The sequence below is a fragment of the Nomascus leucogenys genome, chromosome 2, assembly GCF_006542625.1.
Source record: "Nomascus leucogenys isolate Asia chromosome 2, Asia_NLE_v1, whole genome shotgun sequence".
In the NCBI taxonomy this organism is placed as follows: Eukaryota; Metazoa; Chordata; class Mammalia; order Primates; family Hylobatidae; genus Nomascus; species Nomascus leucogenys.
Genome location: NC_044382.1, coordinates 28751161 through 28767420, shown reverse-complemented (window position 1 = coordinate 28767420; position 16260 = coordinate 28751161). Strand labels below are relative to the sequence as shown.

Here is a 16260-nt window from a genome sequence, read left to right as displayed (position 1 = left end):
TCTTCCTTCTGGTGGGTTCGTGGTCTCGCGGGCTCAGGAGTGAAGCTGCAGACCTTCGCGGTGAGTGTTACAGCTCTTAAGGCGGCGCGTCTGGAGTTGTTCGGAGTTGTTCGTTCCTCCCGGTGGGCTCCTCGTGGTCTCGCGGGCTCAGGAGTGAAGCTGCAGACCTTCGCAGTGAGTGTTACAGCTCTTAAGGCGGCGCGTCTGGAGTTGTTCGTTCCTCCCGGTGGGCTCGTGGTCTCGCTGGCTTCAGGAGTGAAGCTGCAGACTTTCGCGGTGAGTGTTACAGCTCATAAATGCAGTGTGGACCCAAAGAGTGAGCAGTAGCAAGATTTATTGCAAAGAGTGAAAAAACAAAGCTTCCACAGTGTGGAAGGGGACCGGAGTGAGTTGCCACTGCTGGCTCGGGCAGCCTGCTTTTATTCTCTTATCTGGCCCCACCCACGTCCTGCTGATCGGTAGAGCCAAGTGGTCTGTTTTGACAGGGCGCTGATTGGTATGTTTACCATCCCTGAGCTAGACATAAAGGTTCTCCACCTCCCCATCAGAGCAACCAGATACAGAGTGTTGACTGGTGCATTCACAAACCTCGAGCTAGACAGATTGCCGATTGGTGTATTTACAATCCCTGAGCTAGACATAAAGGTTTTCCAAGGCCCCACCAGAGCAGCTAGATACAGAGTGTGGATTGGTGCACTCACAAACCTTGAGCTAGACACAGGATGCTGATTGGTGTGTTTACAAACCCTGAGCTAGATACAGAGTGCCGATTGGTGTATTTACAATCCTTGAGCTAGACATAAAGGTTCTCCAAGGCACCACCAGAGTAGCTAGATACAGAGTGTCAATTGGTGCACTCACAAACCTCGAGCTCGGCACAGGGTGCTGATTGGTGTGTTTACAAACCCTGAGCTAGACACAGGGTGCCGATTGGTGTGTTTACAATCCCTGAGCTAGACATAAAGGTTCTCCACGTCTCCACCAGACTCAGAAGCCCAGCTGGCTTCACCCAGTGGATCCCGCACCGGGGCTGCAGGTGGAGCTGCCTGCCAGTCCCGCGCCGTGTGCTCGCACTCCTCAGCCCTTGGGTGGTCGATGGGACTGGGCGCCGTGGAGCAGGGTGTGGCGCTCGTTGGGGAGGCTCAGGTGGCACAGGAGCCCATGGAGGGGGTGGGAGGCTCAGGCATGGCGGGCTGCAGGTCCCGAGCCCTGCCCCGTGGGAAGGCAGCTAAGGCCCGGTGAGAAATCGAGCACAGCGCCGCTGGGTCGGCCCTGCTGGGGGACCCAGTACACCCTCCGCAGCCGCTGGCCTGGGTGCTAAGCCCCTCACTGCCCGGGGCTGGCAGGGCTGGCCGGCTGCTCCGAGTGGGGGGGGCCCGCCAAGCCCACGCCCACCCAGAACTCCAGCTGGCCCGCAAGCGCCGCGCGCAGCCCCGGTTCCCGCTCGCGCCTCTCCCTCCACACCTCCCTGCAAGCTGAGGGAGCCGGCTCCCGCCTTGGCCAGCCCAGAAAGGGGCTCCCTTAGTGGGCTGAAGGGCTCCTCAAGTGACGCCAAAGTGGGAGCCCAGGCAGAGGAGGGGCCGAGAGCAAGCGAGGGCTGTGAGGACTGCCAGCACACTGTCACCTCTCAGTAATACAGGCACGCATTACCATACCCTGCTACTTTTTTTTTATTTTTTTTTTTTTAGTTAGAGACAAGGTCTCAATTTGTTGCTTAGGCTGGTCTTGAACTCCTGGCCTTAAGTGATCCTTCTGCCTCAGCCTCCCAAAGTTCTGGGATTATAGGTATGAACCACTGCACCTGGCAAAACAAACTTTCTTAAAAATATTTTTAAATAGTCAAGTTGTACCTTATAAGCAGTTCTAGAAAGCAAAGGTGGCTGCATTATAACCTAGGAGATAAGTTTCTGCCTGGGAGGGGGAGGAGGCAGAGTTCCAGGACCTTCTTGACATCTTTGTCTTGCCTTAGGACCACCTGTCCTTGGGCCTGTGCTGCTCACTGTACTCCCAGCAGGCTCAGGGCTTCCTGGGCCTGGCTGCTGTCCTACCCAGGGATTCCCACGAGAGTCTTTAGAAAGGTTAGAAATGGACATTTCTAGGCCGGGTGTGGTGGCTCACGCCTGTAATCCTAGCACTTTGGGAGGCGGAGGTGGGCAGATAACTTGAGGTCAGGAGTCTGAGACCAGCCTGGCCAACATGGTGAAACCTCATCTCTACTAAAAATATAAAAATTTGCCAGACATAATGGTGGAGCACCTGTAATCCCAGCTACTCGGGAATCTGAGGCAGGAGAATTGCTTGAGCCCAGGAGGTGGAGGTTGCAGTGAGCTGAGATCATGCCACTGCACTCCAGCCTGGGCAACAGAGTGAGAGTACATCTCAAAAAAAGAAATTGACATTTTTTTTGGAATCCCACAGGAGAATCAATTTTCTTTCCCAAAAGTAACAAAAAGATCAGTGTGCTTTGGGTAACTAGGCTTTTTCCACACACTGTAGCTCAGTCAAAGTCTTTAAAGCCATATTCATGTACAAATTCATCAGCCTCTGGAAAGTTAAAACTGAGTCATCAAGAGTACCTTTGTTATCTTCTACCTGAGCAGCTGACAAAAGGGGCTTTGAAAGAGCCACAGATACTCGTGGAAATACACCACTTTTTAAAAGACTGCTATTTTTTTTTTTCCATGAAGCCTTTTTAGCCTGTATAACTTTTAAATACTTAAAACATACACACACTGTTTTATTTTTAAAAGTAGATGAAGCAAAATGTAGCTGACATTGTGAGGCTTTCGACCTAAGATTCGGGAACATTAATCAGTTGGAATTCAGACAAAAGCTGTATTTCCAAGTGAATGTGGCAGATAAAGCGTGAAAGGGATGTTAGAAGGCAGAGGGAATGTTAAAGGGCCTAATTTAGGCCGGGTGCGGTGGCTCATGCTTGTAATCTCAGCACTTTGGGAGCCCAAGGCAGGAGGATCACTTGAGGCCAGGAGTTCAAGACCAGCCTGGGCAATATAGCAAGACCTCATCTCTACATAAAAAACAAAAACAAATAAAATAAAATGCTGCAATTGGATGAGACCAGAGATCAGAAACTTAAATGCCTAGAGAGGTCTGATAAAAACAAAAATGAAAGCAGGGCACAGATGTACATAAAAGAGAGTGGTGGGGGCCAGGAGCAGTGGCTCAAACCTGTAATCTCAGCACTGTGGGAGGCCAGGTGGGCGGATCACCTGAGGTCAGGAGTTTGAGACCAGCCTGGCCAACATGGCAAAACCCTGTCTCTACTAAAAATACAAAAATTAGCCAGGTATGGTGGCAGGTGCCTGTAATCCTAGCTACTCAGGAGGCTGAGGTAGGAGAATCACCTGAATCGGGAGGCAGAGGTTGCAGTGAGCCAAGATCATGCCATTGCACTCCAGCCTGGGTGACAAGAGCAAAACTCCGTCTCAAAAAGAGAAAGTGGTGGAGATTGTGGCAAACCAGAGAGCTCAGGCCACATCCCAAGGAGGTAGCTGCTACTCAGCTCCAATCAAATTTGCCCTGCTGGATTGTGGGTCCAGTATTGATTAATCATCCACCTTTTCAAAAGAAACTGAGAATTCAGATATTTATGGGAAAGACTTTGATTTTTAAGGGTTTGCCGCCAATTTCCCAGCACTTTGGGAGGCCAAAGCAGGAGGATCACTTGAGCACTAGGAGGTCAAGACCAGCCTAGGCAACATACCAAGACCCTATCTGAGAGAGAAAGAGAGAGACAGAGAGAGAGAAGAAAAGAAAGAAAGAAGAGAGAGAGAAGAAAGAAAGAAAGAAAGAAAGAAAGAAAGAAAGAAAGAAAGAAAGAAAGAAAGAAAGAAAGAAAAAGAAAGAAAATAGAAAACCTACGTAACCAAGCAAGGGTATCTATCAGCTGGAATTGGCTTTCTGGCTACCAATTTGTACATTATAGACTAGATATGAAGGTTTTCTAAGCTCATATTATCTATAACTCTAAATTCCTGCAAGGTGAAGCCTTGAGTAGGTTGCTTGACGTTTCTGGGTCTCTTTCCACAGCTGTGAAATGAGTATGTTGGTCCGTGTTTGGTCTACCCCGCAAGGTTACTGTGAAACCCCAATAAGATATTAAACACTTAGCTTCTTGTTAGTATAGTGCTTAGAAAGAAAGAAAGAAAAAGGAAGGAAGGAAGGAAGGAAGGAAGGAAGGAAGGAAGGAAGGAAGGAAAGAAGGAAGGAAGACCACTTTGCAAATGTTAGGGATGTTAGGGCATGACAATTATGAGGAATTATTGTTGTTATTTTTTTACTTTTTTTCTCTCTGTTGTTTTATTTTACTTTTAGCACCTGTCTGCTATTGAACATGAGGGATTATTCTAACTTCAAAGGAGACAACCCAACACAAAGACAAATACCTATATGCTAAAAAAAATAATCATTTAACAGGGTTTACTGTGCCTTGCATTTGAATATATTAAATCATACTGAAAAGGTCAGAGAGAACGTACTCTTCCATCCGGAGTCCTGGGACCAGAGTAAGGTGGAACTTCACCCATCAGAACCGGCCACACATCAAAAAATTCCTAGGAATGAAAAAAACAATAATTACATGTTTTGAAAAGAGATCAAGGAAAGGAGATTAAGAAGTCCCACCTACATGAGTCAGCTAACACTGAAATTTAGAAAGTGAGAAGAACTCAGTGAAACGTAAACTTGGAAAGGCAGTAAGACTCACTACAGTTAGAAAATAGTCACATTTGCCCCTCAAAATATTGACGAACTGGGCCTGTCTAGTCATTAGCCAAAAACATGGGGGCTGAACTGGGGCACCCTCAGTGTTATTGGACATGAGAGGGAAAGTAGGGTCTTTACAGCTAAGAAATTTACCTTAAGACCATGCTAATATGTGCTCAAAGATTTAGCTAAAACAATGTTCCAAGCAGTATCATTTATAGTAGTGAAAATAGAGACAATCTAAGTGCCCAACAAGAAAGGACTTATTAAATCCATTATGGTACATCTATTAACAATGTTACAAATGTGTGTGTACTGATTGAAAAGATGATACACTGATAAGTGAAAAATGTGAGAGGCCAAAAAGAATATATCATGTGACCCTAATGTTCAATTATATATAGAAAATGTCATGAATACATTTACAACAAATTATTATTATTATTATTATTATTATTATTTTGGAGACAGGGTCTCACTCTGTTGCCCAGGCTGGAGTGCAGTGGCTCCATCTCAGCTCACTGCAACCTCCACCTCCCGGGTTCAAGCAATTCTCCCGGCTCAGCCTCCCAAGTAGCTGGGATTACAGGTGTGTGCCACCACATCTGGCTAATTTTTATATTTTTAGTAGAGATGGGGTTTCACCATGTTGGCCAGGCTGGTCTTGAACTCCAGACCTCAGGTGATCCATCTGCCTCAGCCTCCCAAAGTGCTGGGATTACAGGCATCAGCCACCATGCCTGGCCCACAACAAAGTATTAACAAGTGATTTTCTCTGAGTGATTGGAATCAGACTGTAATTTATTTAGAAATTTTTCATAATAAACTTTATTGCTTTTTTAATCAGGAAAAAATATTTTTCACAAATAAGAAAGAAAAAAATGATGCCAAATATGGACAATAGACCTATATCTAGGATCCAGTAAGAAAGGCTGACACCTGTAAGATAAGTGGCTGCTAAAGCAAAATACACAGGTTCTTTAGCCTAAGGCTATCTCTGTTCTTCCAGTTTCCGTGTAATAATTTGAGCTCCTACAAAACAAACTGCAACCTCAGTAGGCAAACAAACCAAAACCCAATTTAGGAGTATATTATAGTAACAAATGGTCGAGTTTCAACCAATCACAGGCAGCCCAACTGATCAGACCATGTCCAAATCAGGCAAATGCCCTATTGTAACTAATCATGTTATTTCTATACTTTACTTCCATGTTCAGCTATGAAAGCTCACTGGCCTTGCCGTGCAGCAGAGCTCTTTGAACCTCTTCTGGTTTTGAGGGGTGCCCAATTCATGAGCTGTTCTTTGCTCAAATAAACTGTTGAATTTGTTTTGTCTAAAAGTGGCCAAGGTCCGGCTCGGTGGCTCACACCTATAATCCCAGCACTTTGGGAGGCCGAGGCGGGTGGATCACTTGAGCCCAGGAGTTTGACACCAGCCTGAGCAACATGGCAAAACCCCGACTCTACCAAAAATACAAAAATTAGCCGGGCGTTGTGGTGTGCATCTGTAATTCCAGCTTCTCAGGAGGCTGAGGCAGGAGAATCACTTGAACCCGGGAGGGGGAGGTTGCAGTGAGCTGAGATTGCACCACTGCACTCCAGCCTGGGTGACACAGTGAGATCCTATCTCAAATAAATAACATAACATAACATAACATAACATAACACTAAATAAAAGTGGCCAAGACACAGGCAGAGGGAAGAGGAAAAAGAGCCAGCAAGGGAGCTGCACAGTCATGCAGCCTCAGGAGAGGCCAACTGAGAACCACACAGGCTCTTCCCCACTACTTCTTCATGGTTTCCTTTGTCCATAGAGAAGCAAAGCTTGTATGGGGTCAAGTCTGGGCCTGACAGAGGAGCTTCCATCCTCCAGTGCCCTTTCTCTTCATTCGTCTGTTACTATACAGGGACAAACTGTGATCTGTTAGCACTGGGTTACTGTGGGTAGGATGCCAAGCCCTCCTCGTTCCTCTCATTTGAACATGTTCGTCATGCTTTGCTTATTCTAATATCATCCAGAGAAGCAGAAGGGAAGCCACATGAAATGCAGAGTCCTTGTTTTTGCCCTTCTCCCCAGTTGAGCTCTTTTTCTAGAGTATCAACAACAAGAAGAAATTTAATTCTAAGTGAACATTTAGATAACAATTTTAATTCTAGGCAAAAGTATAACCAGGCCCTACCTGAGCCCCACAACCTGTGGACTGCTAGTTATACACAGGCGAATAAGGCACAGTTTGTATCCTGGAAGAACTTACTGTCTCGTGAAGAAGATAACTAATAGTGAGGTAAATGAGGCAAGAACCAAAACAGTGCTGGAAGGAGAGGATAAATGCTAGAGGAGCCCAGAAGAAGAACAAATATATTGGCCTGACACCTCATGTGGACCAAACACTGAGTGGATGCAAAGATTGTCTCAAGGAGAAGAGAAGTTGTCAAACAAGGGGTTGTATGGCTAGCGTTGTCTTTAGTTATAAGAATATTTAGAAATATATATATATATATTTAGTTATAAGAATATTTAGAAATAATTTTTAATGTCTAGCAATAGGGGAAAGGATAAATTAAGTATGGTATATTTATACTACTCAAATGAATGAGATAAATCCATATGGACTACAAAACAAAGAGAGAGGATTCCTACTTCTGTTAATGATGACTAGTTTGTTTCAGACCAATCCTCCAACTGGAATAATTACACCATCTGGACTGTGTGTATGTATATAAACACTTATTTATTTGAAGGACTTATATAGCCAGCAAGGCAGCAGGGAGTTAGTGGGCCAAAGTCCCAGAGAGAAGGGAAACCCAGAGATATAAACCTGACCCTTGATTCAACCTTTCCTTTTGACCCACTTGTTGATATCGAAGATGCTGTGAGCAGCTAAGAAGCTGAGCCAAGCTTACGGAAGACTCACTGGGCGAGGAGGACAAAATTGGAATTCAGAGCCTGCCAAGGTGGAGAGACCCTTGAAAACACCCTAGGCTGGGACCCTCACGCCCCAAGAAGTAAAAGTGAACCAGAAGCAGACCAGGCCTCACGAAGACTGAAGACCAGCTTCACATCAGTTCAATTCCTAAACGGATTGAGGTTCTCTGCCTTTACCCCAACTGCTTGCCAGAAGTAAAACCATCCCCTTTGGAGGAAGATAACATATTTCCATGCATATCTCTAGTCTTCAAACAAAAATAATAAAGCATGTAACAGACAATTCACAAAAAAATCTAGAGGGGAGACAGATCGTAGAAACAGGTCCATAGAAGATGCCTATAAATATTATAGCTTTCAGACACAAACTCAGAAATAACTGTGATTATGTCCAAGAATCAAGTACAAAACAGAGAACTTTAGCAGAGAACTGGAAACTACAAAAACAGAATGAATTGGAAATTCTAAAATTGAAAAATACCTAAAGTTAAGAACTCAATGGTTTAACAGTCAGTTAGACACTGTTGAAGAGAGAGTTAGCCAGGCAGTGGCTCACGCCTGTAATACCAGCACTTTGGGAGGCCGAGGCAGGCAGATCACTTGAGGTCAGGAGTTCGAGACCAGCCTGGCCAATATGACGAAACCCCATCTGTGCTAAAAACACAAAAATTAGCTAAGCATGGTGGCCTGCGCTCATAGTCCCAGCTTCTCAGGAGGCTGAGGCATGAGAATCGCTTGAACCCAGGAGGTGGAGGTTGCAGTGAGCCAAGATCATGCCACTGCACTCCAGCATGGGTGACAGAATGAGACTCTCTCAAAAAAAAAAAAAAAAAAAAAGAGTAATTAATAGAAGACGGATCAGAAGAAATATTCAAACTAAAGCACAAAAAACGAAAAGATGAAAAACACATAAAGAAGTATAACAGACACAAACCATGGTGAAAAAGTCTAACATATAATAATAATAAACTTAGAGGTCTTTTCATTACCAGATATCATGATATTTTATAAACATACTGAAATTAAGACAGGATAGTATTGCAGAAGGATAGGTAAATACACCAATGGAGGCTAGGCATGGTGGCTCACACCTGTAATCCTAGTACTTTGGGAGGCCAAGGTGGGCAGATTACTTGAGATCAGGAGTTCGAGGCCAACCTGGCCAATATGGTGAAATCCCGTCTGTACTAAAAATACACAAATTAGCCGGGCGTGGTGGCACATGTCTGTAATCCCATCTACTCAGGAGACCGGGGCAGAATTGCTTGAACCTGGGAGTTGGGGGTTGCAGTGAGCCAAAATCGTACCACTGCGCTCCACGCTGGGCAAGAGGGTGAGATATCTGTCTTGAAAAAAAATTAATTAAAAGATATATATGTATACACCAATGGAACAAAATAGAGAATCCAGAAACAGACCCATACATATATGGACACTTGGTTGGTAATAAAGGTATGATAGGGAAGGATGATCTTTTCACCAGAAGAGAAGGGAAAGAATGGTCTTTTCAATAAACAATGCTGGGCCAATTGGATGCTTGTACGGAAAAATTAATATTCACCTTACTTCACACTAAACATAAAAAAGTTCCAAGTAGATTGTAGAGCAATATGTGAAAGTTAAAACAATAAAGCTTTTAGAATTTGACATATGTAAATGTCTCTATAATCTTAGAGCCAGGAAAGATTTCCTCATTACAGCACAAGAATCAATAACTATAAAGGAAAAGATTGATAAATTGAACTACATTATCATTCAGAACTTATATTCATCAAAACACACCATTAAGACAATGAAAGCACGGGCCAGGTGCAGTGGCTCACACCTATAATCCCAGCACTTTGGGAGACTGAGGTGGGCAGATCACGAGATCAGGAGTTCAAGGCCAGCCTGGCCAACATGGTGAAACCCTGTCTCTACTAAAAATACAAAAATTAGCTGGGTGTGGTGGTGGGCACCTGTAATCCCGGCTACTTGGGAGGCTGAGGCTGGAGAATTGCTTGAACCCGGGAGGTGGAGGTTGCAATGAGCCAAGATCGTGCCATTGCACTCCAGCCTGGGCAACAAGAGCGAAACTCCATCTCCCCCGCAAAAAAAAGAGAGAGAGAGAGAGAATGAAAACACCGAGTGGGAGAATACAGTCATGCGTCACTTAATGGCGGGGATATGCTCCGGGAAATGTGTGTGTCTTTGGGCAATTTTGTCATTGTGTGAACATTGCAGAGTACACTTGCATTACCCCGGATTGTATAGCTTACTACACACCTAAACATAGCTAAACATGGCTAAACATAAAAGATACAGTAAAAATAAGGTACAAAAGTTTAAAAATCACACACCTATACAGGGTACTTAGCATGAATGGAGCCTGCGGGACCGGAAGTTGCTCTGGGTGAGTCAGTGAGTGAGTAGTGAGTGAATGTGAAGGCCTAGGACATTGCTATACACTGCTATAGACTTTATAAACACTGGACCCTTAGGCTACACTAAATGTATTTTTAAAATTTCTTTCTTCAATAGTAGATTAACTTTAGCTTACTGTAATTTTTAATTAATTAATTATGTTAGAGATGAGATCTTGCTCATCATAGCTCACTGCAGATTCGGACTCCTGGCCTCCAGTGATTCTTCTACCGCAGCCTCTTGAGTAGCTGGGATTGCAGGTATGAGCCACCAAGCCTGGCTTGTAACTTTTTTACTTTATAAATTTTTAAATTTTTCTTTATAAAATTTTGTATTTTTAAAGACTTTTTGACTCTTTTGTAATAACACTTAGCTTAATACACAAACACGTTATACAGCTGTACAAAAATATTTTCTTTTTAAAAAATTATCTCAAATTCTGTTATTCTTTTTTCTTTTTTTACGTCTTTGGTGCTTGAATCAGAACAAAAATATTTGCTTTATATCTTTATTCTACAAGATTTTTTTCTCTTAATTTTTTTTTCTTTTACTTTCTAAACTTTTTTGTTAAAAACTAAGACACAAACACACACATAAGCCTAGACCTACACAGGGTCAGGATCATCAATATCCCCATCTTCCACCTCCACACTTTGTCCCCCTGGAAGGTCTTCAGGGGCAAAAACATGCATGGAGGTCCCATCTCCTGTGATAACAATGCTTTCTTCCGGAATATCTCCTGAAGGACCTGCCTGAGGCTGTTTTACAGTTAACGTTTTTCTTTTTTAATAAGTAGAAGGAGTCAACTCTAAAATAATGGGAAAAAAGGTGTAGTATAGTAAATATATAAACCAGTAACATAGTTTTCTATTATCAAGCATTATGTACTACAGCTCATAATTGTATGTGATATATATATATATATATATTTTTTTTTTTTTTTTTTTTTTGAAAGGAGTCTCACTCTGTCACCCAAACTGGAGTGCAGTGGCACGATCTCGGCTCACTGCAAACTCCGCCTCCCGGGTTCAGGCAATTCTCCTGCCTCAGCCTCCTGAGTAGCTGGGATTACAGGCGCCCACCACCATGCCCAGCTAATTTTTGTATTTTTAGTAGAGACGGGGTTTCACCATGTTGGTCAGGCTGGTCTCAAACTCCTGACCTCGTGATCCGCCTGCCTCGGCCTCCCAAAATGTTGGGATTACAGGTGTGAGCCACCGCGCCCGGCCTATATGTGCTATACTTTTATGCAACTGGCAGTGCGGTAGGTTTTTCTTATACCAGCATCACCACAAATGTGAAGAATGCGTTGCACTATGACATCACTAGGCGATAGAATTTTTCAGCTCCATTATAATTCTATGGGACCATGGTACAGGCGGGCCATCATTGATCAAAATGTTGTTACGTGGTGCGTGACTGTATTTGCAATGCATGTATTTGAAAGTGGACTTGTGCCCAGAATTTGCAAAGAACTCCTACAAATCAGTGAGATAAAAAAGACAATGTGATTTTTTTAAATGGAGGAAAAACTTGAACAGTCACTTCACAAAATAATACATCCAAATGGCCAATAAACGTATTTTAAAATATTCAACCTCATCAGTCATTAGGGGAATTCATGTTGATAACAAAAGAGATAAAGCCACATGCTCACCAGAATGGCTAAAGTTACTAAGAATAATAATACCAAGTATTGATGAAGAAACCCTTGATACATTGCTGGTGAGGGTATAAAATGGTACAATCATTTTGAAAATCAGATGGGCAATATCTACTAAAGCTAATACTCTGAAATTCTACTCCTAGGTAAATACCTAACAGAAAGGGCACAACTGTGTACTAGTAATATACTAGAAGTTTCATAATAGCAATATTCATAATAGATCAGATCTGAAAACTGAAATGTCCACCAAGGAAATGAATAAATACACTGTAGATTATACATATAATAGAAAATTCCACAGGAATAAAAATAATGAACTCATGCTAAATGAAGCAATAAGGATGAATCAAAAGAAGCCAAACACCACGCCTGTAATCTCAGCACTTTGGGAGGCCCAGGCAGGTGGATCACGAGGTCAGGAGATTGAGACCATCCTGGCTAAGACAGTGAAACCCCATCTCTACTAAAAATACAAAAAAATTAGCCGGGCGTGGTGGCGGGCGCCTGTAGTCCCAGCTACTCGGGAGGCTGAGGCAGGAGAATGGCGTGAACCCGGGAGGCGGAGCTTGCAGTGAGTCAAGATCGCGCCACTGCACTCCAGCCTGGGTGACAGAGCAAGACTCCGTCTCAAAAAGAAAAAAAAAAAAGCCAAACACAAAAGCATGTGTATTGTAGGATTCCATATGTATGAACCTCAAAAAGGCAAAACTAATACGGTGTTAAAAGTCAGATGGTGGTAACCTTTCAGGAGGAGGCTGCTGAGGTGTTGTTTGTCATGTTCTGTTCCTTAATTTTGGTGGTGGTTTCATGGGAACCACTGTTCACTCATTGAACTGTTATATCAGCAGCTATAATTAATGTTCCTTTTCTGTGTCTATGTTATCCTTCTTTTTTTATTTTTATTTTGTTTTTTGTAGAGACAGGTCTCACTATGTTGCCCAAGCTAGACTCGAACTCCTGGCCACAAGCCATCCTCCCACCTCAACCTTCTAAAGTCCTGGGATTACAGGTGTGAGCCACTGTGCCAGGCCTATGTTTCAATATAAAGGCTCATTAAAAAGAATTCATATGTGCTGACATGGAAAGATGTTTGTAAAACATGAAGTAAAAAATGGCAGACTATCAGAAAATGTCATCCAGTAATTTTTTAATCAGCTCTTCAGAATATTCTGATGAACTGCCAAGTTTGGGAGCCTCTGGACTATATCCAAGGGCTTTTCCAACCCCAGATTCTGTGATCCATGTATTCACTCGATCCAGTATATTTGGAGAGTCTGCACCGGCCTGGGCACCACCCTCAGCATGACAAGGCATACAAAATGAAACTGGCTGGAATCCTTGGGTTTTCAGGATAGGAGATATTAAACTTAGATAACTCTGAAACTCTGTTTCAAGGCAGAAAATGATCAGCCTCATAAGGCAGAAGCAAATAAACAAAGAGAAATGAGGAAGTTGTTTGGGAAAACATATCTAAAAAACATCGCTGGGAGCGACATTGAACTCTGCCTCCTTAGCTGCTGTATCTGCCACAAATCTGGCCCCTGAGCATGTGAGGGACCGGATGTCGGCATCTGCCTCCACTTAATTGCCTGCGTGAGCTCTGGAATAGATAAATTGCAGCAAAGCTTTACACACAACTTTCAGGACATTTTTTGAGAATCCCTGAAGTTGGCAACTTTCTCCTGGACTCTCGACCCACATAGAAAACTTCTTTATCACTGACCTTCATCACCTCATCAGTTTCTTTTCATGTACACTTTTTTTTTCTTTCCAAATGACTAAGGAAAATACAGATTGTTTTCGCTCACCTGTGCCCTAGACTGACTTTTCCCCTTTAAAGGCTGACACTCCTCAGTAGAGACCTATGTAAAACTTTCTACAACCATCCCAATTCACCCAACCTCTTCCCTGTGCAATTGAATGTGTGCCAAGACTCTAGCCATCAGTCAGTGTCTGTTTAATCTTTTCTTGGAAATGTCTGTTGCTGAAGTTTTCTCACCTTCTGCTTGGTCATGTCTAAGAGACCCACAGAATATCTGTCACAGTTGAGGAAAGCACGGACTGTGTACAGGGCTTTGTGGAACTGTCGTTCGATGTCCGTAAGTTCTTCAAAGACTTTGCTCCCAGACCACAGCAGTATCTGAAAAAATACAAAAATATATTCATAGATTTTGAGGTGCAAAGTAGTAGCTCACTTAGCTGGAGAATAACAACAATTCTGTAAAGTTCTCTGGAGTTTATTTCACTTACCCTTCACAATAATCCAGAGAAATAGACAGGTTAACTATCCCCTATTTTTACTTTCAGATTTTTTTAAAGTTTTTAATTTTTTTTTTGCTTTGGTTGACAGTTTATTAAATACACTACATTTGTACCTTATTCTGTAGTTTTTTAAAATTGTTCACACATGAACTGAGTAAAATGTACTTTATAGAAAACTAAGTACAAAACTAAAATGAAAGAATGCACATATTGCACACATATTAAACTGCTGAAATGTTAGAAATTAATCTGTACAAGTACCTAATGAAGAAGGTTATGAAATATTAGATGGTTCGAGTTTCTTAAATCTGGCAACAGACCATGACTTTGACAGTGTTAATGTTGAAGTGTTGATGCAAAAATGTCTATTAACAAAACTGCTTAACAGTGTTTGAGAAACACGACAAAATAATTGTTTTTCTTTCACAGACATTTTTCTAAATCAATTCTCTACAGACTGCCATTCAGAATCAGTTGTGTGGACTGATGAGGCAAAAAATAAATTCCTTTTAAAAAGCAAAACTGGAGCCTATTTACAAAACATGCAAAGGGAGAATTTTAAGCAGGTGTCACCTCCAGACTTTCTGGAAGAAATACATTTTCAGGATGTGGACTATAAAATGGCATACAATGCAGAGACAGAAACAAAGAAGTTTGCAAATCTTTTATATTTCCAGCTGTTGAGACAATATTTTTGAGAGCTGATGTTACCTCTAGCGGCAAAACCAGAGCCAGCTATTAAGCAGCCAGAAAGCTACAGTAATTGAATACATGACCATTTCTCTTTTAGCACGTTCTTTGTTCTCCTCATCCGGAAGTTGTAGACGTCTATTTAGTTTGATTATCTGTCAGTCTTAGTGAAGCTGCATCTACAACAGTCAGGTCATCTGATGTTCCTTCAATTGTTGTATCTATATTTGAAATGCCATACAGAGAATCATTTCTGATCAGCTGTCCCTTTTGGCGAACAGCATTTTCACTCGTAGACCGCTCTCTTTTTAGTCTGCCAGCTACACGGATTTCTTCATTTTGAGGGGTTGTAGGAGGTCTTTCTAAATCCAGAAAATCTAGTGGTCTTTCACTTCGCGTAAGTACACGAGGGTGTGTTTTTAGTGCCAGGGGTTTAATGGGAGTTGACTGAACAAGGTCAAGATCTGCTGGTCTTGAAAATGAAACATATTCATTATTTCCTGCTACAACAATCCTCTCTGGAACTTGCGTTATCACGCTAGCATTTGGAACTCCTTCTTGGAATCCTTGTTCCAGGTCGGCGTTTGGCGGTGCTACTTTTAACTTTTCTAGGGCCCTCATTCGCTGACTAATGCCTTCAGTATATTCCATTTCGTACTGAATTCGACTAATTTCTGCCATCTCAGCAGCAGCGGGAGAAGGAAATGCTGCCCCACTCACCAAATATGTACCAACTACTGCTTGCTATTTGGCACTATCGGCTTCTGTGCTTCATATTCAATCCTTTAACTTGCTTCAATGTGCATGTGCTGGATTGAGAGACACTTTTGTCCCCCTCGGCCCACAGGAGGGTCCCCTTGAGGACCGCCGCCCTCCGGCTCCCAGGGCGCTCGAGTGGGCGCTCTCAGAGGCGGCTGGCCGAGAGCACGGAGGCGCCCAGGCACAGCACTGGCGGAGTGGCCAGCAGAGGGCCAGGGCAGAAGCGCAAAAGCTAAAGTTTTTATTTTTATTTATTTATTTTTTAGGGACAGAGTCTTACTCTGTCATCCAGGCTGGAGTACAGTAGCACAATCATAGCTCACTGTAGTCTCCAACTCCCGGGCTCAGGCAATTCTCCCATCTCAGCCTCCCCAGTAGCTGGGACTACAGGTGGACGCCACTGCACACAGATAATCTTTAAATTTTTGTAGAAATGAGTTTTCACTTCTGGCCTCAAGCAATCCTCCTACCTCAGCCTTCCAAAGTGCTGGGATTATAGGCATGAGCCACCTTACCCAGCCCATTATCATTCATTTATTTTAAAAAATTTATTTTAAAAATAGAGATGGGGTCTTACTATGTTTCCCAGGCTGGTCTCGAACTTCTGGGCTCAAGCAGTCTTCCTGCACTGGCCTCCCAAAGTGCTGGAACTACAGGCGTGAGCCACCATGCCCAGTCCAAATAATCTTCCATTTGTAGACAAACAAACTGAGGCTCAGAGAGATGAAGTAACTGGCTGCTTTACATTGGGTCCAACTCTTTCCCTTTCATTTATCTCATAGGTTTTTAATAAAAATAATAAGAAACTTCAATTGAGCACTATTGCCCT

The 16260-nt window shown here is 42.9% G+C and overlaps 1 protein-coding gene and 1 pseudogene across 2 annotated transcripts in view; both read right to left on the bottom strand.

The window, feature by feature from the left end:
- The window catches only part of PDE6A (phosphodiesterase 6A), a 91016-nt gene that overhangs the window by 63464 nt on the left and 11292 nt on the right, over positions 1-16260 (bottom strand). For both annotated transcript variants that reach the window (XM_003266628.4, XM_003266629.4), the window contains 2 exons: positions 13720-13860; positions 4500-4574 (listed from right to left, as the gene is read on the bottom strand). In XM_003266628.4, coding sequence (XP_003266676.1) covers positions 4500-4574; positions 13720-13860 — 216 coding nt within the window. The remainder of the gene's footprint in view (positions 1-4499; positions 4575-13719; positions 13861-16260) is intronic.
- Positions 14696-15480, bottom strand: LOC105739373 (annotated as a pseudogene).